The 23,115-nt window shown below is 45.1% G+C and overlaps 1 protein-coding gene across 5 annotated transcripts in view; it reads left to right on the forward strand.

Moving 5' to 3' along the window:
- Positions 1-23,115, forward strand: part of glg1a (golgi glycoprotein 1a) — a 150,941-nt gene that overhangs the window by 78,169 nt on the left and 49,657 nt on the right. For all 5 annotated transcript variants that reach the window (XM_085991133.1, XM_085991130.1, XM_085991131.1 and 2 more), the window contains exons 5-9: positions 5,200-5,385; positions 11,176-11,247; positions 20,667-20,850; positions 21,873-22,087; positions 22,870-22,991. In XM_085991133.1, the coding sequence (XP_085847259.1) occupies positions 5,200-5,385; positions 11,176-11,247; positions 20,667-20,850; positions 21,873-22,087; positions 22,870-22,991 (779 nt within the window). The remainder of the gene's footprint in view (positions 1-5,199; positions 5,386-11,175; positions 11,248-20,666; positions 20,851-21,872; positions 22,088-22,869; positions 22,992-23,115) is intronic.

The following is a 23,115-nucleotide window of genomic DNA, read 5'->3' on the forward strand; positions in this document are numbered from 1 at the left end:
GTGTACTATAGGCCCCCAAACAGTCAGGGGGAGATAGAGGAACAGATATGTAGGCAAATCTCAGAGAAGTGTGAAAATAATAGGGTAATAATAGTGGGGGTTTCAACTTCCCCAATATAAATTGGGATAGTCAGAGTGTGAAAGGCTTAGAGGGTGCAGAATTCTTAAAGTGCATCCAGGAGAGCTTTTTGAGCCAACATGTAGAAAGTCCTACAAGAGAGGGGGCGGTACTGGACCTAATTCTGGGGAATGTAGCCGGGCAAGCGGTGGAAGTATCAGTAGGAGAGCATTTTGGCGACAGTGACCATAATTCGGTGAGATTTAAGGTGGTCATGGAAAAAGACAAAGACGGCCCGGAAATAAGGGTTCTAAATTGGGGGAAGGCCGATTTTAATATGATAAGGCAGGATCTGGCCAAAGTGGACTGGGAGCAGCTACTTATAGGAAAATCCGCATCAAAACAGTGGGAGACTTTCAGAAGGGAAATAGAGAGATTACAACGCCAACATGTTCCTGTAAAGGTCAAGGGTGGGACCAACAAGCAAAGGGAACCTTGGATGACAAGGGATATACAAAAATGCATTAGGAATAAAAGGGGGGCTTTTGGCAGTTACAAAAGACTAAAGACGGAAGAAGCCCTAGAGGAGTATAAAAAGTGCAGGGGCATACTTAAAAAAGAAATTAGGAGGGCGAGGAGGGGCCATGAAATAACACTGGCGAGCAAAATAAAGGAAAATCCTAAGATGTTTTATAAGTATATTAAGGGCAAGAGGATAACCAGGGAAAGGGTAGGGCCCATTAGGGACCAAAGTGGCAATCTGTGTGTAGAGCCAGATGATGTAGGCGGGGTTTTAAATGAATTTTTTGCATCTGTGTTCACTATGGAGAAAGACGATGCGGACATAGAAATCGGGCAAGGGGACTGTGACATACTTGAACATATTAGCATCGAGAGGGAGGAGGTGCTAGCGGTTTTAGCAGGCCAAAAAGTGGATAAATCCCCAGGCCCGGACGAGATGTATCCCAGGCTGCTGTGGGAGGCAAAGGAGGAGATTGCAGGGGCTCTGACACAAATTTTCAGAACCTCTCTGGCCACAGGGGATGTAGTACCATTATACAAGAAGGGTAGCAGGGATAAACCAGGGAATTACAGGCCAGTGAGCCTAACATCTGTGGTAGGGAAATTATTGGAAAAAATTCTGAGGGACAAAATTAGTCTCCACTTGGAGAGGCAAGGATTAATCGGGGATAGTCAGCATGGCTTTGTCAAGGGTAAATCATGTCTGACAAATCTGATTGAATTTTTCGAGGGGGTGACTAGGGGGGTGGATGAGGGAAATGCTGTGGATGTGGTTTACATGGACTTCAGTAAAGCTTTTGACAAAGTCCCGCATAGGAGACTGGTCAAGAAGGTAAGAGCCCATGGGATCCAGGGTGCCTTGGCGCGTTGGATCCTAAACTGGCTGAGTGGCAGGAGGCAGAGGGTGATGGTCGAAGGTTGCTTTTGTGACTGGAAGCCTGTGTCCAGTGGGGTACCTCAGGGATCGGTGCTGGGTCCCTTGTTGTTTGTGATCTACATAAATGATTTGGATGAGAATGTAAAAGGTATGATCAGTAAGTTCGCAGATGACACGAAAATTGGTGGGGTGGTAAATTGCGAGGAGGAAAGCCTCAGGCTACAGGACGATATAAACGGGTTGGTCAGATGGGCGGAAAAGTGGCAAATGGAATTTAACCCTGAAAAGTGCGAAGGTGATGCATTTTGGATGGACAAATAAGGCAAGGGAATACACAATGAGTGGTAGGACCCTAGGAAGTACAGAGGGTCAGAGGGACCTTGGTGTACATAGATCCCTGAAGGCAGCGGAGCAGGTAGATAAGGTGGTTAAAAAGGCATATGGGATACTTGCCTTCATTAGCCGAGGCATAGAATATAAGAGCAGGGAGGTTATGATGGAGCTGTACAAAACGCTGGCGAGGCCACAGCTGGAGTACTGTGTGCAGTTCTGGTCACCTCACTATAGGAAGGATGTGATTGCTTTGGAGAGGGTGCAGAGAAGATTCACCAGGATGTTACCTGGGATGGAGCGCCTCCGCTATGAAGAAAGACTAAACAGGCTGGGGTTGTTTTCCTTGGAGCAAAGAAGGCTGAAGGGGGACCTGATTGAGGTGTTCAAAATGATGGGCATAGATAGGGTAGACAAAGAGGAACTTTTCCCCTTAGTAGGGGGGTCAATAACAAGGGGGCATAGATTCAGGGTAAGGGGCAGGAGATTTAGAGGGGATTTGAGGAGGAACTTTTTCACCCAGAGGGTGGTTGGAATGTGGAACTCAATGCCTAAAAGGGTGGTAGAGGCAGGAACCCTCACAACATTCAAGAAGCATTTGGATGAGCACTTGAAATGCCATTGCATACAAGGCTATGGACCAAATGCTGGAAAATGGGATTAGACTGGACAGGGATGGATGGGTGGCGCAGACACGATGGGCCGAAGGGCCTCTTTCTGTGCTGTAAAACTCTATGACTCTATGACTCAGTACTCCAGGTGTGGTCTCACCAAGGCCCTGTACAATTGTAGCAAGACTTCCTTACTCTTATACTCCAACCCCCTTGCAATAAATGCCAGCATGCCATTTGCCTTCCTTATTGCTTGCTGTACCTGCATGCTAGCTTTCTGTGTTTCTTGCACAAGGACACCTAAATCTCTCTGAACACCAACATTTGAAAGTTTCTCACCATTTAAAAAAATATTCTGTTTTTCTATTCTTCCTACCAAAGTGTGTAACCTCACATTTCCCTACATTATATTCCATCTGCCATCTTACTGCCCACTCACTTAGTTGATCTATATCCCTTTGCAGACTTTTGTGTTCTCCTTGCAGCTTGCTGTCCCACCTAGCTTTGTATCATCAGCAAACTTGGATACATTGCACTTGGTCCCTTTATCTAGGTCATTAATATAGATTGTAAATAGCTGAGGCCTCAACACTGATCCTTGCAGCACCCCACTAGTTACAGCCTGCCAACCTGCAAAAGATCTGTTTATCCCTACTGTTTTCTGTCTGTTAACCAATCCTCTAGCCATGCTACGATATTGCCCCCAACCCCATGAGCCCTAACCTTTTATGTGGCACCTTATCGAATGCCTTTTGGAAATCCAAAATTTACTACATCGACTGGTTCCTCTTTATCTACCCTGCTAGTTATATCCTCAAAAAAACGAATACATTTGTCAAACATGATTTCCCTTTCATAAAATGATTTGGCTGAATTCTGATATAGTTGACTCAATGACCATTCCTTGATGGACTGCAGTGAATACCCATCCATTGACCTGAGTTGTGATGATGTTGCCTTCACCTGAGCAAGTTGGTCTGAATCTCAATTAAAGTCACCTTTTATAAGGCGGTTGGGCTGCTTCTCCGAACTACTGTTTTAGCATTGTCCCATTGAGGGCAAGTACACCAAAATAGCATCAACTGAGTGTTGGTAGCCACTTCCAGAACGCTTGGGACAGGCCCAACCAGTATTCAGGAGGAGCCATGTTGTCCATTTTCTGCTCAGTGTATTTATTTTTTTTAAAGTTCTGTTGTGTGTTTCTCAACGTTCTGCTTCCCCTGCTTTGCTCAAGAGGCAGAGGAGAAAAAGGGAAAATGATAGAGAAGGAAAATGAAGGAGAGGGAAGGGAGAGAAAGATGAAAGTAAGTGAGGAAAAAGAGGATGACAGTGAAGGAAGAGAGCATATGGTAAACAAATTAAGAAAAATAAAAATTGCTTGCAGACTTGCCACTACTGGTATCTTTAGCTAAAGAGGTGTGAGAGACTGAGTTTTTGTTTTTGATAGTCCCAGCCCAAGAAAAGTTGGAGGGAGCACTGGTTCAAATACTACTCAAATTTATTGTTGGCAGTGACAATTGGCTTGAGCAAGCCTTGTTTGAAGGCAGTTGGGTGTGCCTTTGGTTTCCCTCCTTGCATTTTTTTTGGTGGTTGCAGCATGTACGTGTGATCTTTCTTTAAATTATTTAGGTGCTTGTGCTGTGCCCAGTAGTGGTAATGTGATGCTTCAAAGCCACAAATCTTTGCAAAGGTCGGGAAAGCATTGCTGTCCTTGAGAGTGCAACACCACGAAAGGCATTTGTGATATCTGTGCTTCCTCCAAATTAAATTATTTTCCATACTGGCAACTGTTCCTGGACACAGCTGCAGAGTAAGCACTGCGTCTCCAGTTTTATCAAAAAATAGCATGGAAACAGTCAAATATATATCAATTTATTTTTGCAATGTTTAGTTTTCTGTCAGAAAACAAATAAACTGTACTCCACTTAACTGTTGTAACCGGGCATCAGAACTAAGTAGATCTCATTTATCCTCCAGTATAATTTATCTTCCTCCCCCATTTTTCTCAGGAGTGAGAACTCCAGCTGATGTTTGTTCTCTATCCTTACTTTCCATTTTCAGGACACTGAGGGGGCCAATTTAGTGCCCTCAATACAGACCGAAGATTGAACTGGAGACTTCCTGGTTTATACAGCTCCATTCCATGCTTGACCGTATTCTTACTGAGCTATTGGATGTGTCAATTTTAAAACATGGGCAGCACCAAAATATGCCAACTTATCATGGCGCACAAATCTATTAATATCACAGTGCAGATGCTAAGAGTGAATCTAAAATTGAGCCTATGGTTGAGTGAAGGAGTTCACAAAATTGTGCCTGAAGTGAGATTCTTAATTTATCAGTCTCTACAAATAAGGCATTTCATTATCTTCATGGAGAAATCCACCAGGGAATACTGCCATTTTCAGGTCTTCGTCCCAAATTCCCCATGTGACTTAAGCCCGCTAGCCTTATTGGGGCCTATTTTGGCCACATCTTTGTTTCTTCTTCCACTGGAAGTTGTGCCGTAGGCTTTTTAAGCCATTTATTGTTTTTGACAATTTAGTTAGATTTTATTCCTGCCTGGATTTATAGTTCACTTCCCGTCAATCCAAAGGACTATACCTACTGTTGTGTAACATTGTACAGGGGTGATTAATGCGTTTGCTAGTGCACGGGGGAGGCGGGTGTTTAGTTGGGAGCAGCATCAAGGTGCTTGTGGCATTTAGCTATTCAGTTAGCTAGGACAGATTGACCGTCCTGAAGCGGCGTGGGAAATTTAGCTGTTGACAGGTTTCTAAACTGTCTGTTCTCTCAAACAGGATGTACATTCACAGGGAGAGGTGGTATCCTGTTTGGAAAAGGCTTTGGTGAATGAAGACAAGATGATTTCTGAAAACTGTAAGAAGGCCATCCTGCGTGTAGCTGAACTATCCTCCGATGACTTCCACCTGGACAGGCACCTGTACTTTTCCTGCAGAGATGATCGGGAGCGCTTCTGTGAAGATGTAAGCCGGTGTTTTCATGTTTTTCATGTATTGGTGCCATTGCTCGCTGACTGAAATCAAAATCTGAGTCGGGTACTGTCATTGAATCACAGAATCACAGAAACCCCACAGTGCAGATAGAGGCCATTTTGGCCCATCGAGCCTGCACCGACACATATCCAACCCGATCCCCATAACCCCACATATTTAATCCCCCTAACACTAAGGGTCAATTTATCATAGCCAATCAACCTAACCCGCACCTGAGGGTAAATAAAAGTCAATCATATATTTTCTACCTGTTGTAGAGTTTACTGTAATGGAGGGTTTGAAGTAGGGGGAGGGAGGGAGGGAGGGAAGAACTGAATAGAGGAGAGGAAGAATCTGAAGTGCTTGTGCGCCGTAACCATTTTCTTTCAGTTTGCGCGTGCATTTATTGTTCAAATGGAATGTGAAGCTTAGCCCAGTGATGAAAGCCCAACTTGGGGAATGTTTTGGATGTTGCCCAGCGTTCAAGGACGTTTGAGGGGATCATGAACGTGAAGTAGCATGTTAAAACCATGATTCTTCATTTCACATCATCCATACCCTGTAGGAGTGTAGTCTACCTTGGTAAACTCTGGAATCCAGGTGCTGAGCACAGATGTAAAAATGGTGTCATGGCATTGCACATTGTGTCCAATTTCCATGCCATATAAAGCAGCAGTTTATTTTTTCCCCATCTAAGTACGCTTTGCCGACAGGAGTAGCTTAAATAAATGGGACAAAGTATCAAACATTGTTTGTTTATCTGGCCTATCCTGGGTTTTTATGTTTTTAAACAAAAATTTCTCTGACTGAGTTGCCTGTTCCTTAACGGGAGCCTCCTGAAAATAACGCGTGGTTGTCCTCTTCCAGACAAGTACATGAAAGAATAGCTCTTTAGGTCATATGGTAACACTGCAACCAATCCTGTGTTTCCCAGAGAGAGAGAGTGCAAATAAGGCAGGCAAAAATAATGAAGAGCATCAGCATACAAAGGCTAAGGCACAGATTTGCCCTTTGAACAATCATAACATTTTACAACTGTTTTTTCCATTGTGCTTGTGCAGGGTCTCGGAGCTTATCCACTTATTTCCCTTCCCTTTTCCCGTGCTCTTTAAATTCTTCTTGTTTAACAGGTTTGCAAGTGAAAACAAATTGGGACTTTGGTACGATTTCTGGGGCTTTATATGTGCAAAAATAGTAGATCTTCTATCTGCAGCGTCCAGATACTTTTGTGTAAGTGTGGCTATACGCCTGTGGTATAAGGAGAATGTATTGTCACAGAATAAAGACTGCCCTACCAGATAGGCAGTTAACTTTCTGGAGACTGCATGGGGGAAAAATTCAGTTGGTAGCGCCTTAAGAGGGTGCTAAGGGGGGCGCAAACCAACTAGCGCCCGGGCGCGGCACTGCCCACACCTCCCGCAAAATCTAGCGGGAGGTTAGTGGTGCTGCTAACCAGTAGCTCTGTGCCGCTGGCGATGAAGTAATTGGTGTGCGCAGCGCCCCGGCCGCGATCTTCGGGAGCGCCCCCTGATTTACTGCCGGACGCTATGTCCGACAGGGTCAGGGTGGCGTACCGGAGGTGCGGGGAGGCCATTTTTGTTGCTGGCCACCTGCCTGTGCTCCCGTCCCGGAGCGCCCCCCCCCCCCCGGGCGGAGTGCTGGCTGCGCTCCAAGAGCCCAGCACTTCTCTTGGGTGCCGGGCTCTTTTGCCGGCACTCCTGATCCCCGGGGGCCCAGCTGGGCCCCAGGTCGCGCTGCACAAGGCCCCTCCCCTTTAAGAAGGGGAGGAAGACCTGCAATACCGCAGTGCGGCATGTAGCGCCACGATATTCACTCGCAGCGCCCCAAGAGGGATGCGGGGCGCTTCAGTAGCGCCCTGCTTCCCTCTTGGGGCGCAACCACTCAATTTCCGGCGTGGGGGTGCAGATTTTTCCGGGGCGCTACTTTTAGTGCCCTGGCGAAGTTAGCGCCTCAATTGGGGCGCTATTCAATTTTTAGCCCCATGTCTTTTCAGGCAGGGGACAATGTGACCTACCTGCTCAAGGATCATGCTTTGGGAGCAAGCACCTGTAATAATTAGGACTTGTTAGGTTGGGGAGGGGCATGGGAATGTAATCATATCTGGAGTTTGTAGACTTTTCAGTGGTTTGATGTTCGTCCTTGAATTGCATGGCTGTTGACAGCACCTTAATCTTCAGAGGCATTCTGAAGGGGAGCTTATAAATTGGCATTATGACTGGCTTCAAAACTGGAAAGTGGCCTCCTATGTAGCAAATACATAAACTGTACGGCACACACAGGCCATTCAGCCCAACTGGTCCATGCTGGTATTTATGCTCCACACGAACCTCCTCGCACCCCTCTTCAGTTGACCATACCAGCATAACAACAACTTGTATTTATATAACGCCTTTAATGTAGTAAAACCTTCCAAGGTGCTTCTCAGGAGTATTATAAGACGAAAAAATTTGACACTGAGCCACATACGGAGAAATTAGGGCAGATGACCAAAAGCTTGGTCAAAGAGGTAGGTTTTAAGCAGCGTCTTAGAGGAAGGAGAGGCTTAGGCAGGGAATTCCAGAACTTGGGGCCTAGGCAACAGGGTGCTCAAGGGCAGAATTAGAGGAGTGCAGATATCTCTGGGTGGGGGAGGTGTTTGCGGGGCTGAAGGAGATTCGAGATGGGGAGGGGCGAGGCCATGGAGGGATTTGAAAACGAGGATGATTTTGAAATAGAAGTGTTGCTTAACCGGGATCCAATGTAGGTCAGCGGGACTTGGTGCGAGTTAGGACATGGGCAGCTGAGTTTTGGATGACCTCAAGTTTACGTCGGGTAGAATGTGGGAGGTCAGCCAGCAGTGTGTTGGAATAGTCAAATCTAGAGGTAACCAAGACATAGATGAGGGTTTAAGCAGCGGATGCGCTCAGGTGGGGCGGAGACGGGCAATGTTACGGATGTGAAAATAGCCGGTCTTGGTTATGCTGTGAATGTGGTTGGAAGCTCATTTCAGGGTCAACTATGACACCAAGGTTGCGAACAGTGTAGTTCAGCCTCACAGATGTTGGGGAGATGGATGGAGTTTGTGGCGGGGACTGAAAACAATGGCTTCAGTCTTCCCAATATTTAATTGGAGAAATTTCTGCTCATCCAGAACCTTCTATTCCTTTCTCCCTCGTGTGTATCTAGCTTAAATGCATCAATGCTATTCGCCTCAACTACTCCTTGTGGTAGTGAGTTTCACATTCAAACCATTCTTTGGATAAAGAAGTTTCTCCTGAATTTCCTATTGGATTTATTAGTGACTATCTTATACTTATGGCCACTAGTTTTGGTCCATTCCCCCCACCCTCCCCCACAAGTGGTAACATCGTCTAAGTCTACCCTATCAAAAACCTTTCATAATTTTAAACACCTCTGTCTGGTCACCCATCAGCCGCCTTTTCTATTTGTTTTATAATATGGAGACCAGAACTATGTACAGTACTCAAGTGTGGTCTAATCAAGGTTCTATACATGTTTAATGTAACTACTCTGCTTATTAATTGTATCCCCCTATAAATTAACCCCAGTGCTGTGTTTTTTTAATGGCTTTAAACTGCGTCGCTACTTTTAGTGATTGGCGTATCTGTACCCCCAGATCCCTTTGCTCTTCTGTCCCATTTAGACTCTTATTTTCTAAGGAGTGTGTGGCCTCCTTATTCAGCCTATCAAAATGCACCACATCACACTTATCTATATTGAAATTAATTTGCCAATTATACGTCCATTCTGCAAGTTTATTAATGTCTTGTATTTTGTCGCAGTCTTCCTCAGTACTAACTAACTATAACCCCAATTTAGTGTCATCTGCAAATTTTGAAATTGTACTTCTGATTCCAGAGTCCAAATCATTTATGTAAATAGTTTAGGAGTTTGGTTCATAACTTGCAACAGAAGCTTGAGATTTGATTGTCATTTTGCTTAAAATCTTTGTGTTGCGCTCTAACGTACACCCAACAGGCGCTATTAAAATTCAAATAACAGCCTGCATTTATATAGTTCCTTTATAAGAGCAGACATAAGAATTAGGAGCAGGCGTAGGTCATACGGCCCTTCGAGCTTGCTCCGTCATTCAAATAGATCATGGCTGATCTTCGACCTCAACTCTACTTTCCTGTCCTATCCCTATATCCCTTGATTCCCCGAGAGTCCAAAAATCTATCTATCTCAGCCTTGACTATACTCAACGCCTCAGCACCCTTTGGGGTAGAGAATTCCAAAGATTCACAAACCTAAGTGAAGAAATTCCTCCTCATCTCAGTCTTAAATGGCCTACCCCTTCGAAATAAAAGATTTGAGTACAAGCTGTAACTGATGGAATTGATTTTTAATGTAACAGATTTAATCTGGGTCTTGGTTTCCTCAAAGAACCAAAATTAGACAGTGTTTCCAATTAAATCACAAGATACCTATTATGGTCAGAGTGCTCCAAGGTTGATGATTCAAGACGTTGAATCCCAAGAGTTACCTCTGTGAATTGTTCACAACTGCTTTTGTGTGTTAACTGTCATTGTTCTCAGCAGTATTAAATCTGAGAGATAACTGGGTATCTCAAGTGCCTTTCCTGGCCTTGCTTTTGTTTCCACGCACTTACTTTCCTTTCTGATTTTGCAACTTAACTGAGCTGCAGTTTGTTTCAATTCTTTATCGTCGACAGATGTAGAGGAGATCTCGGGACCCTGCATAATTGTGCACTGTCACAGGCTCTAGTCTCTGTGAAGGGATTCATGTTTCCAAACATACCAGAATATAGCTTCAGTGTTCAGTAACTTCATTTTTAGGGGAGGGAAGTGAATTTCAAATAAAATATCTTTTAGAACGTCAAGATGTTGAGACAAGTCTGCATTTGGAGGGGGGAGAGAAGAGGGAAATATCGATCATTGGAAGAGGTGCTTTCACTGCCTACAGCACGCTCCGTTATATCACCACCAATTTGGGACTGATATGCACTTAGCTGGTAGGTGGCAAATTTCTTCAGTTCCTAGTGACAACCTTGCAATCTAATCCTGGGTTACTGTATTAATAATGTATTCTTGATTATGGAGGGAAACTCCCATTGTACATGAAGTAGTCCAACTATTCGATCAACAAATTTAGAAAGCAGTTTTCCAAAGCATTGTATAAGCTGTGGTATTTTTTGTGCCATTCCTTGGTATCTTTGCCTTGAGGGGAAACTGACCTGGCAGTCTACTGAGACCGCTAGATGTTACGTGGGAGGGAGAAGAACAGTGACTTAATTTTTCTTTTTGTGGTGTGGAGGATCTCCACACCATCTCCTTTGATGACCTGCACAGGATCACTGTGTAGAATAATGTGTGGGCTCCTAGCATAACATTGAGTGACGCTGTGTTGGTCATTCGACCTGGGTGCCTGGCGTCAGAGATTTAAGTCCCTTCTAGCTGGTGGGTTGAGCCCATAGTTAGGATCAACCCTGGGAGTGGATGGGCAGGGAGTCTCAGGATTTCTGGTAACACTTACGACGATGTTGAAACTGAAGCAGAATCTGTGTCCTTTGACTTGATTCTTGAGCAACTAGACCAATGCAACAACAACTTGCATTTATTTCGCACTCTGAACAAAATGGATTCTAACACTAGGAGTCCTGCATGTTTGGCAATTTCAGTTTCTTCTTGGCTTCATCTTGTACATGGTATTCAGCTTTAAGTTGCACCTGTTTGGTGCTATTTTCCAACACTACTTACTGGCGGCCATTGATGTTCTGCCTTTTTGTTTGCTCCATAGATTCAGGGTGGCGAGGGCCGAGTGTATAAGTGCCTTTTCAACCACAAGTTTGAAGATGCCATGAGTGATAAGGTAAGCTGTCAATTAGGTTTGAGGGTCCTTACTGCCCTCTCATCCCTTTATGTCCTGTTGTATCTTGGTCTTGTTTGAAATGTTAAATTTAACAAATATCTTTCCTTTTTTGGTACAAGTTTCCAGTTGCTGGTTCAATGTGTTTCATTAGCCAGTTCTCACTGGCGTGTTTCATCCTTTGCAGTGACCGCAACCACTCTTTCTGTACTCAAATTAGTCCGTTAGACATGCCCATTTGTTTAGTATTACTGTGCTTATAATATTTGGACTTCAATTGTAATGTTCAGCAACTGCATGTGTGCCTAGTTGATCTTTTCAATCCTGCCACAATGGAGACCTTTCCTGTTTCAATAGAATACTGTACTTTGAAGGTTAATGTTTGTTTTGTATTTTCATTGAGTGCCTCTTGTACTAAATACAGAGCTCTTCTGCACTCACCTGCAGGTTAAATGTACACCTGTGCACCTGACTGAACAATATCTGTGACCTTGTGTTGTACACGCCCATGTGTTTATAAATCAGCCTACCTGGATGAGAATGTACTATTTCCAAGAATAATTTTCAGTGTTGCTTGGGACAAAATTGAGCAAGGAAGGTGCTCCTTGCAAAACTCCAAGATTTAGTTTGCCGAGTTTAGCAGACAGTACATTCCTTGTTAATTTTCACAGGATCTCAAGAAATGCTTTTGGATCTTTGGGTCACCTGTGTGCTTCCTTGAACAAAGACTTGAGAACAATGAGTGAGAAGTCTGGGATTTATTACCTGAATCCTGCCTTAGCCAGTCTTCAAGGCATTGAGGTATTACCCACAGCTCCTGTGCAATAATCAATGTCCATAATAGTGATTCATAAATTGGGCCTAGGATGGCCATCCCCCACCCCTCCTATATAACCCAGTAAGGTCTAAAGGGATGGCTGACCTATTAAATCTGCAGCTCTTCATTTGAGTGTTGAGCAGCTCCAAATTATCCTTATGCAAGGATGACCCCTGCAAGCTCCTGGTTCTGGAGCTTGAAAGCACAACTGCACCTTTATACTCTCCCATTGTTGCAGATACTGCTAGTTGAAAATTTTGTGCATTAATTTCCCCATGTCACAAGTTTTTGATGTCGTTTATGGGAATGTCAGATGTAACTTTACACCCTTAAAGCACTAGCTGTCCCCTCTAATCCTGGACTTGTCCAGAATGTTAGCCCACATGCTTATAAGTTGACAAAACCCACTCTGGATAACTGAATGTATTTATTTTTTGCTGCTTGTTTATGTAATTCATTCATAAAGTGAATATGTGCTTCTCTTTACTGTGTGCTTAAAGATGGGGAGAGTTCTCTAGAAATAAAAGCTACGGTCCCAAAATCTAGGTTAGTGGTTGGTAATGTAGCGACCACTGAGTTGCAGAAAGATTAAATTCATGCCGTTCTAAATGTGGCCAAGCTATTAAGGAAATGAAAAGCAGATGGGTTTTGTTTGTAATGTGTCTGTTAAATGGCATAGCTGCTGCTTGCAGCTTTACATGTGCCACGTTTTAGATGCTGGAAGTCATTAGCAGTGTTCCTCCACAGTGTGCATTGTGTAAGCACAACCCCTCCAGAATTGTAGAATTTAATTGAATGCATGGTTAAGGAGCACCAAGATTTCATCTACAAAATGGCAGACAAAATGCAGCCTGGAATTTTTCAGACCTAGCATGCATGTCTGCATTATCATTTAAAATAAGACTTGATTTGAAGCTAGATAATCCCATCTACTTTTCCTGTTCTGATGCCCAATACAATCCAGATTTAAACCAATTTCTAGTTACTGTTATTCTCCTACAGTTCCTTGTGATCCCTCAAACGGTGAGCAGTAAAATAAAGACTTCGGTCTTGAGCAGAAGAGAAGAGGCAGTTACTTAGCATTCCCTTTCACACTTCATATTCACCAGTTACAGAACAAATTCAGACCCTCTAATCACTCGAACATTTGTGTATCAGCTGCTGGTAGAAATGTTCACACTCTGCCATGGCCCAGCTGCCATTTGTCTGCATTCAAACTTACATTCACTGGAGTTTGCTCCGTGCAAGTAACTAATATCACAGGAGGCCATTCTGTTGCAGGATGTGTTATTTACAGTGAATTTGCTGTTTTACTGTAAAGTGTGTATGAGGGTACTTGTGTTTGTTTTTGAGACGCATTTCCTTAACATGAATGAAATTACTGAACGGTGAACAGTGATATATCTGCAGGTGTTTGAATTCTTAAAATTTGGGTCAGTGCATTAATGATCTCTTTATATTAATAGCCCTACAAAGATGGAACTTTGTGACCTGCTGCTGAATTTACCGTGTTCATTTGTAAATTGCGGTTAATTAGAAAATTACATCCAACAGTTATTGTCTCTTCTGAAACTGATCTCACTCTGGAGGTGGGGACTTGGTGGTCGGTATATTTGCGCAGTGTTCTGATTTTTGCAATGTGAAACTGTAAAGTGGCAGCATTTTTGTTTAAAACCTGTTTGTATCCAGCTTCATATCAGTAATGTGGATTTTGATTTTTCTTTTTACATTGGAAGCAATTTTCACCAGAGAACTGACTGTGTTTTGGTTCTTTTTTTAATTGCCCTGTTATTGTGTCCTTTAATGACCTGCTGCTCTCTGTCTCTTGGATAATTCATGTGCACTACAGGGTGGAAGAAGCAGGCAGAAGATGGCACATTCCTCTTCAGTGCTCAGAAGACCAAGTCAATACCTGTGTCAGGAAAGACTGACCATGATATTGCCCAGACACCCCTGCTCTGAGGGTCACAGGGTTACAGACATTCAGTTACTTGATAATTGCATCTGATCTGCACTGGAACAAGAGAAGGTCTCAACAGCAAATTCCGTTGCAGTCTTGTGTACTCTACCCTCTGCTGGGCTGTTGGCTCTTTTGCAAGTGTTTGACTTGAGCCACATCACGAGTTGCCCAACGTTGACCCAGACCTCCATGTTAGTCAGGGGCACGGAATGCATCTGCACTCCCCTGGTTTTAATTTTAAAATTGCGCATCCACACCTGCGACAAGGGTGCTTACACCACTCATACATGTGGAGCTCTCCTCTAGACAATGTCATCTGGTACTCTGGTCCTTGTATGCAGGTTCAAACCAATAACTAACTTGCATTAGGCTATGAGAAATCTAGGATTTTCATTTGGAAGCCCGGTACAGATTCTCCACGTCCGCTCCATCAAATTGAGATGTCTGTCCTTGTTGCAAATGTCTCCAACTAAACCCGGTTATGCCATCAAACACACACAAGAAAAGCTATGCAGAGGGTCAAGTCTTCAGAAAGTATCCATCAATGGTAAACAATTGTGATGGGGCTTCCCTAGGGCCCGACGGTTTCAATGCAGCAGTTGGGTACTTGGAGTGGAGATTGCCTCGCTGCTGTGTTAATGGGAATTGAGGTTATGAAATCTTTGTCTTTTAAAATGTAAGGAATTGTAGATTTTGATTGAATTGTACTGCTTAGCAGCAAGAACCTTTTTTATTAAGGTTGGAGGATATACCATGTAGTTAGAAAAATGCAGTAATTCCAGTAATCTTTTCAATGCTGGCAGCTGCTGGAGACCCATCTTATTCGGTTCTTAACCAGAAGAGAGCCAGTTTGCTGATGCATGCATTGGTTCAGTCAGTGTGAGTATGGGTTAGTATCTTTCCCAGTCCTGGACATTGATTGCACAGCATGACAGTAACTGGTAAATTTACTGCACTAAGTCCCAATTGCAGTTTCAGCCTCAATAGCTTGAACTTGAGTATATACCTTTAACATAGCAAAACATCCCAGAGGGCTTCACAAAAAGGAGAGGGGAACAGACACTGATCAGGAGGAGGACAGGAGTTAGGGGAGGTGACCAAGGGGGTGTGACTGAGAGATATAGCTAGGTGGGAGTGGATTTAGGAAGAGAGTTGGAGGGCAGGGTTGTGTTGAAAGCTGTGTCACTGAGGTGGAATGGTGGCTTATAGGCCAGTTGGAAGAGCAGAGAGAGCTGGGGTGTAGGGCTCGAGAAGGCTGCAAAAATAGGGTGAGGCAAGCACATGGGGGGGGATTTATAAATGAGAGAGAAGATTTTAATATCAAGGTTGAGTATTTTGAATTCACTTTTTTACTAGTTTAATATTTCTATTTTCACTGTGAAATCTATTACGTCCGTGAATGATTGAAACACGGACAGCAGGAGTTGAACAAAACAAGTCTTTAATGATGGAAGTCAATAGTGAAACTGAAAGAGGCTCACTAGCGCCTTTTATACAGGGGCGGTCACTGCCGGTACTGCAGTCTGAGACCAGTTATTCTCTTAAAGGTACATACACAACAATTCCTCCCCTTTTAGATGAACAGTACATAACATTCATTTAACAACTAAATGATAACTAATTACAATCACAATTACGGTTGCTAGATACATTGGTTAAGTTTAAGCAATTATAAGTTCAGTCTTTGAGGCGGCTTCCTGATTCTGTCTGGATAACGCCTCTTTGGGGTATCAGGTTCTTCTGGCAATGTTGAGTCGGGATCAATGTCGCCGTTTGGTTCATCTTCCAATATTACCGGTTCTACGGTAGCTGCAATTGGAACGTCGATTTCATTACCAGGTGTATCAGATCGTGGTGTGGAGTTGACGTTTTCCAGTGACTCTAGAATCTGGTCAGCATGGCGTCTTACAATGCTCTCCTCAACGTCCACGGTATACATGAGAGGTCCTTGCCGTGTACAAATCGTTCCTGGCTGCCATTTCTCAGTGCGGTAGTCCTGGGCCAAAACTGGTTGACCAATCTTAAAACTCCTGGTCGGCCTTTCATTCATATTCTGAAACTGCCTGTTCTCCACGTCTCGTCGGACGTTTGGCTTAACCAAATCCAAGCGGCATCGTAGTCTTCGATTGAAGAACATCATGGCTGGAGTTTGGTTGGTAACCGCATGTGTCGCATTCCGGTAGGCAAACAAGAAGTTGTCCACCTTGTGTTGTAGGGGTATATCTTCATTACACATTTCCTTGATAGCCGCCTTGAATGTTTGGACAAACCTCTCGGCCAATCCATTAGTGGCTGGATGATATGGGGCAGATGTGTAATGCTTAACACCATTGTTCTTTAAGAACCTCCGGAACTCTTCAGACACAAACTGTGGTCCATTGTCAGAGCAAATCTGTTCAGGCAGCCCATTCCTGGCGAATATGGTTCGTAAAACTGTGATAGTTTTTTCCGTGGTGGTTGAGGACATTTTTATTACCTCTGGCCACTTTGTGCATCCACCGCAATTAAAAACATCGAGTCCATGAAGGGACCAGCAAAATCAATGTGCACCCTTTGCCATGGAGATGAGGGCCACTCCCATGGATGCAGAGGAGCTTGTGGTGGGGCGTTTTGGACCTTGTGGCATCCTGCACAGCTCTTGGTCATCTCTTCGATTTCTCTATCGATTCCCGGCCACCCCACAAACGCTCTGGCTAAGTTCTTCATTTTTACCCCACCCAGATGACCCTCATGAAGCTCATTGAGCACTCTATCCGTCAACTTAGGTGGCATTACTACTCTGGATCCACACATCAAGGTTCCGCTGCACACTGACAGCTGTTCTCTTCTCGGCGAGAATGCTGGCAGCAGTGTTTCGCCATGTGCTGGCCATCCCTTCACCGTTAAATCATAGATCCGTGATAGTGTCGGGTCATTCCGTGTTTCCTTTTCTATGTTTGCATTCGTCACAGGGAGACATTCGACTATGGTCGAGTGGAATAACTCCATTGGATCCACTGCAAGGTCGTCTTCTTCCACCGTCGGCAACGGTAGGCGTGACAATCCATCAGCATTTCCATGCTGTTTAGTTCCTATGTACTCGATGTCATATTGGTGTGCCCCTAGGAAAAGGGACCACCTCTGCAGCCGTTGTGCTGTCATTATCGGTATGCCCTTCTGAGGGTTGAAAATGGAGACGAGGTTGATGATCGGTTAGTAGAGTAAATTTTTGACCGTGCAGGTAGTGATTGAACTTCTTCCCCCCCGCCCCCCCCCCCCCCCCCCCCACACTAGGCTGAGGGCCTCTGTCAATCTGGGCGTAGTTACTCTCGGCAGAAGTTAACAACCGTGACGCAAAAGCTATCAGCCTCTCTAACCCATCAAGGAATTTATGTGACAGTACCGCCCCAATGCCGTAGGGAGATGCATCACACGCCAGTCTGATCGGCAGTGCTGGGTTGTAGTGAGCCAATACTTCCCTTGACGTGATTAAGTCCTTACTCTTCTGAAAGGCCCGCTTACAATCATCGCTCCATTTCCATGCTACCCCCGTTCGTAGCAGGGCGTTCAGTGGGTGCAGGATTGTCGACAAATTCGGCAAAAACTTATGGTAGTAATTCACCAATCCGAGGAATGACCTCAGTTGCGACACATTTTCAGGCGCTGGGGCCTTAACAACCGCTTCAATTTTATCAGGGGACTTATGTAACCCCTCTTCATCAATCACGTGGCCACAATACGATATCTGTTTCTTAAAAAATTCGCACTTGGGGCGGTTGGCTCGCAGCCCATGTTCCCGTAGTCTAGTGAGCACCTGTTCTAGGTTGTTAAGGTGTTCACTGTCATCTTCACCTGTCACAAGGATGTCGTCCAAGTAACACTGAGTCCCCGGAATCCCTTGCAGGACTTGTTCCATCGCTCTTTGCCATATCGCCGGAGCCGATGCTACTCCGAATACCAATCGATGATACTGGTAAAGACCTTTGTGAGTGTTTATCGTGAGATACTTCCTAAAGGACTCTTCAACCTCCATCTGCAAATATGCTTGTGCTAGGTCAATTTTTGTAAAACGCTTCCCTCCAGACAGTGAGGCGAAGATGTCTTCTATCCTTGGAAGAGGATATTGTACTGTGTGAAGGACTGGGTTCACCGTCACCTTGAAATCCCCACAGATGCGAATCTTCCTTGGCTCCCCGGACTTATTGCTTAACGTTTTCTTCATGACAGGAACGATGGGTGTCGCCCACTCGCTCCAGTCGACCTTAGACAACACGCCTGCCTTCTCCAGATTCTCCAGCTCTGCCTCGACGGCTGGGCGAATTGCATATGGTACCGGTCTTGCTTTGAAAAACTTGGGAACTGCATTCTCTTCAATTTTTATCGAGGCGGTTACGCCTTTAAGCATGCCCAGTTCTTGTTGAAATACCTCCTTGGCGTTAGCTAAGATTGTTGACAATCGTCCAGGAGTGACGTCTTCATCTTTTTTACCGTCCACCGTCATTGCATGAATGGAGTGCCAATTTATGTTTATCTTCCTGATCCATTCCTGTCCCAATAACGGTGGTCCACCATTTGGCAGTATGTAGAGATACAATTTCCGTATTTTCTTGCCGTTGTATTCGACAGGCACCCTTATTTTTCCTCTGGGGTATACTTTTTGCCCCGTATACGTCGCCAAGACGATGGATGTCTCTCTCAAGGGTATGTGTGAAAATAGCCGCTCGTAGTCTCGTCGATTCATGACGGTTAGCGCTGATCCTGTATCCAATTCCATTTTAACTTGGGACCCTGCTATCGTGAGGGCGACCCAAATGGTTCGGTGATCCTCTTTTGCGATTACATTGTGAAGTTTGAGACAGCTTAGTCTCCTGTTCCCGGATTCACTATCGCTCATCTGGTCTTCGGAACTACTGTCCGTCATCTTTTGTACTTTCTTGTACGGTTCCTTAGTAGCCTTTTTGTTGTCGCTGGTCTTCTTCCCAGACCTGCAAACTCGTGCAATGTGTCCCAGCTTCCCGCATTGCCTGCATATTTTGTCTTTGGACCAGCAGTCCTTCTGGTCATGGTTAGTTCTGCCGCAGCGATAACATTTTGCAAATCCCCGTGTCATTTCGTGGGTGCCGTATTCCTGTGGTTTTTGTTGAATTTCTGCAGCTCCCCTGGCTGCTGCTTCATACGATACTGCCACGCTGAAAGCCTTATCTAGCGTCAGCTCTTTCTCTGAGAGTAACTTCTTCTGTGTTCCTTCACTCAGGAGTCCACAGACAAATTTGTCCCGTAGGGTATCTGCCAGTCTTGCTCCGAACTGGCAGTGCTTTGATAGCTTGTGTAGTTCCGTAAGGTACTCAGCATTGCTCTCATCTTTATGCTGAGTTCTCCTGTGGAATTTAAATCTTTCTGCTATCAACAGCGGTGCAGGGTTTAGGTGTTCCTGTAGGACAGCAACAATTTCGTTAAAACTCTTCGCCTTCGGTTTGGCTGGAGTAATCAGGTCCCGCAATAGGCCGTACGTTCTAGCGCCCATTAAGTTTAGCAATATCGATGCCTTTTTCTCCTCCGCTATTTCGTTTGCCTCGAAATATACCTCGACTCTTTCCACATACGTGGTCCAGTCTCTATTGTATTATCAAAAGCAGTGATACAGCCAGTCTTCGGCATCTTGCAAATCTAAAATGGCGCCTCCCGCGCTTTGCCGCCTTCCCCGCTGTTGTTAGCGCTGCTTTCCGCGGTTCCCGTTGCAACCTGCAGCTCCTCGCGGTTTCTTGCGCGTTTAATATTTCTTTTTAAAATTATTTTCCCGTCGTGGAACAACCCTGTGGGACTCTTGCCTCCCTCTTCGCGGGTCTATACGCAGCCCGGCTTTGTAGCACTAGCCGCGCCCTGTGTGCTCCGCTCTCGCTCTCTCGCTCTCCTTCCTGACAACGCTGCTCGGCCCCGCTGCAAACCACCCGCTCGAGTTCGCGACCGCCGCAGCCCAGGAAGGATCAGTGCACTACCTGCCAACAGCCTGATTAGCTGAAGCACCGTCGACAGGAACCAGGCCCCGCTTCCGACAGCTTCTCCAGCAATCTTCAACTCCGCAAACACAGGGGCGGATGCCCACGGTCGACGCCCGTTTCTACTGCCTCTTACTTTGTTTTCTTTCTGGCCTCGACCTCTGCTCACTTCGCTGTAAGAATGGATCCCAGGAGGTGGTGCAGACTGTAGGTAGGTTCGTATCTGCTCGTCGCCAGTATTACGTCCGTGAATGATTGAGACACGGACAGCAGGAGTTGAACAAAACAGGTCTTTAATGATGGAAGTCAATAGTGAAACTGAAAACCAGAGGCTCACTAGCGCCTTTTATACAGGGGTGGTCACTGCCGGTACTGCAGTCTGAGACCAGTTATTCTCTTAAAGGTACATACACAACAAAATTCAGTAACAGAAATGTGAGAGTTCTCTGAATAAAATGTAAGCTAAGTGTTGGGAAATCTGATGCTAGAGGAGTGTTGTGTGTATTAAATAGGAGTTTGAAGCCTGGAGTTTCTCTTACGCCTTTCCTGCTGCGTGAACCCGGGGTGCCATCCTCCATGCTGTTGCTGGACCTGCTTGTTAAAGGTCAAATTTCTGTTTTCAGTGTGGTGCTGGATTTGAGGGTTGCTGACATTTTCTATTCTTTTCCAGTGTCGCGAGGCACTCACAACACGACAGAAGCTGATTGCTCAGGATTACAAAGTGAGTTACTCCCTGGCCAAGGCGTGCAAAGTTGACCTCAGGAAATATCGGTGCAATGCAGACAACTTGCCACGTGCCCGCGAGGCTCGACTTTCCTACTTGCTGCTCTGTCTGGAATCTTCTGTGCACCGAGGTAAGTGCTAACAATTGCTGGCACTGTTTTGCAGTTAGGTGTGTAGCCTGAACCAAGAGCATTGAACATTTCAGCTAAACACTGACAATATCTGTAGGTTACAATGTAGTTAAATTAATTGAGCTCCGCTTTAAAAGAAGTGTGATTCTGTACTTTGCCCTGTGAAGTTGGGGTATTGCATTGATCAGGCTTCTCGAGCAGGAACTTCAGCCTCCAGAGTCATTAAGTAGCAGCTGACTGAAGGGGGAGGGACATTCAGACATGTACAAGACTGGATCAGGGAGCTAATATGGGCCGAATATAGCTTTCTGGAGATCTCTGCTGTTCTGTGATGCAGCCCTGGGCAGCAAACTCAATTTGGATATTGCATGTTTGTGGAAGGGTCTGCCATCTTTTTAAAGATCGAAACAGAAGAGTGGGGAGAAAAGGAGTGGCGCAGGGTCATGGCTTGAGTTCTGATGTTTCCTTTGCTTGTCGATGCCTGCACACCGGGCCCAAAAAAAAGGACTGGATTTAGAAAATCAGAGTTGATACCCTGTATTTTAAAATATTACCAAGACAACCCAGTGGAAATACCAGACTGACCAGTTCATAACCAGACAGGTGGGCAACCCTGAGTTTGTCCTTCAGAGTTGTCAAAAAACCATTTGCATCTTAATGTGTGACTTCCCTAGTTCCTAATCTTGACTGTGTTGTTGGCACCTGGAGGGTACTGTCACTTGATCAGAATTCTGCACCTTGCAACCAAATTTCAGTGCTGTTGAATTCTGGGAGCTTGGTGTGTGCCTGCCCTTTGGCCACAGCAATAGAGCTCAGCAAAAGTGGGGCTTGGTCACAGTACATGAACTGCCTTGAGTTTTACTCTCTTCATACCCCACGGTAGGGGAGCAGCAGCAGGAGATGCTCGCCATGCAATCATAAGGAGGTGCTCGGGAGTGGGGTGTGCCTCTAACGATTCCTGCTCACGTACTGTGTTGTATGCAAAAATGCCGATCCACTGTTTTATCTCTCCTACCGGACAGGTCGACAGGTGAGCGGCGAGTGCCAGGGAGAGATGTTGGATTATCGCAGAATGCTGATGGAGGATTTCTCACTAAACCCCGAGATTGTCCTTAACTGTCGCAGTGAGATCGAACTCCACTGTTCAGGCCTACACCGGAAGGGCCGGACATTGCACTGCTTGATGAGACTGGGTCGAGGAGACAAGGGCAGTCTGGGGCAGAGCTGCCAGCAGGCAGTGAGTATTTTGATGGGTAGAAAAATCATGGTCTTTTAACCTGTAGATTGGGTGTTTAATTCACAGTATATCATTTGACTGTTAATGCAAGATTGAAAGTGAAGTTGTTCACTTTCTGCTGAAGGGAGCGACTGCACAGCACAGGAAAGCCAGTTTCAAAGGTAGTGTTTCCTGCACACCGAGAGCAGCTGTTGACAGCTGTGCAGGTGTTGTTGGCCTTTGTCGGTGGAAGACGTCACATTGTTCCCAATAAAATTACACGGAAAAACTAAATGTCAGCACAGGAGGGTGTGCTTTTAATGAGACGTTTGATTTTTCAGTAGTGGCTAACCTCATTCTGTGTGTGGCTATTCTGGATTCATTCTTTTTATAAACTTTGTCTCCTTCCCCCCCCCCCCCCCCCCAAAAAAAAAATCCAAGCAGATCTCTGCATAATGTCAGCAAGTAGCATGTCATCTGGTGCTGAATGGTGAAGTGGATGTTTGAGTGCAGTGACGATCTGGATATCATTGTCAAGCTCTACAAAACAATGCAGTTAAAAGTTTCACCTTATTTGTACAGAGGATGCAGCCAGAGGTAAACTGATGTAATTTCACCATCAATAGCATGTAGTGCCAAACTCAGACTGTTAGGGGATGGAGGGACTTGAGGGTCAAGGAGCTTGGGAGGATGTGGTTGGCTCGAAGGAATTGATTATCACCTGTAAACAACCCTGTATTGTCTCAGTGACCTGGTTTCTAGTTAGTCTATGCATGTTAATGCCCTTTCTGCTCCCATTCCAGCTGCAGTCCCTAATTCAAGAAACAGACCCTGGTGCAGATTACCGTATTGATCGAGCACTGAATGAAGCCTGTGAGTCGGTCATTCAAACAGCCTGCAAACACATACGCAATGGAGACCCGATGTAAGTCAGAAAGTATGATGTTTGTCCAATCTGTGTGAAACAGACAGAGGGATTGCTGCTCTAACCTGGGGTGTATAGCGTTTGCATGAGATACTAGACTCAGGCTCCTGTATGTTATGTCTAT

This window comes from Somniosus microcephalus, chromosome 6 (genome assembly GCF_052327205.1).
Source record: "Somniosus microcephalus isolate GS21.2 chromosome 6, FLI_Smic_1.0, whole genome shotgun sequence".
In the NCBI taxonomy this organism is placed as follows: Eukaryota; Metazoa; Chordata; class Chondrichthyes; order Squaliformes; family Somniosidae; genus Somniosus; species Somniosus microcephalus.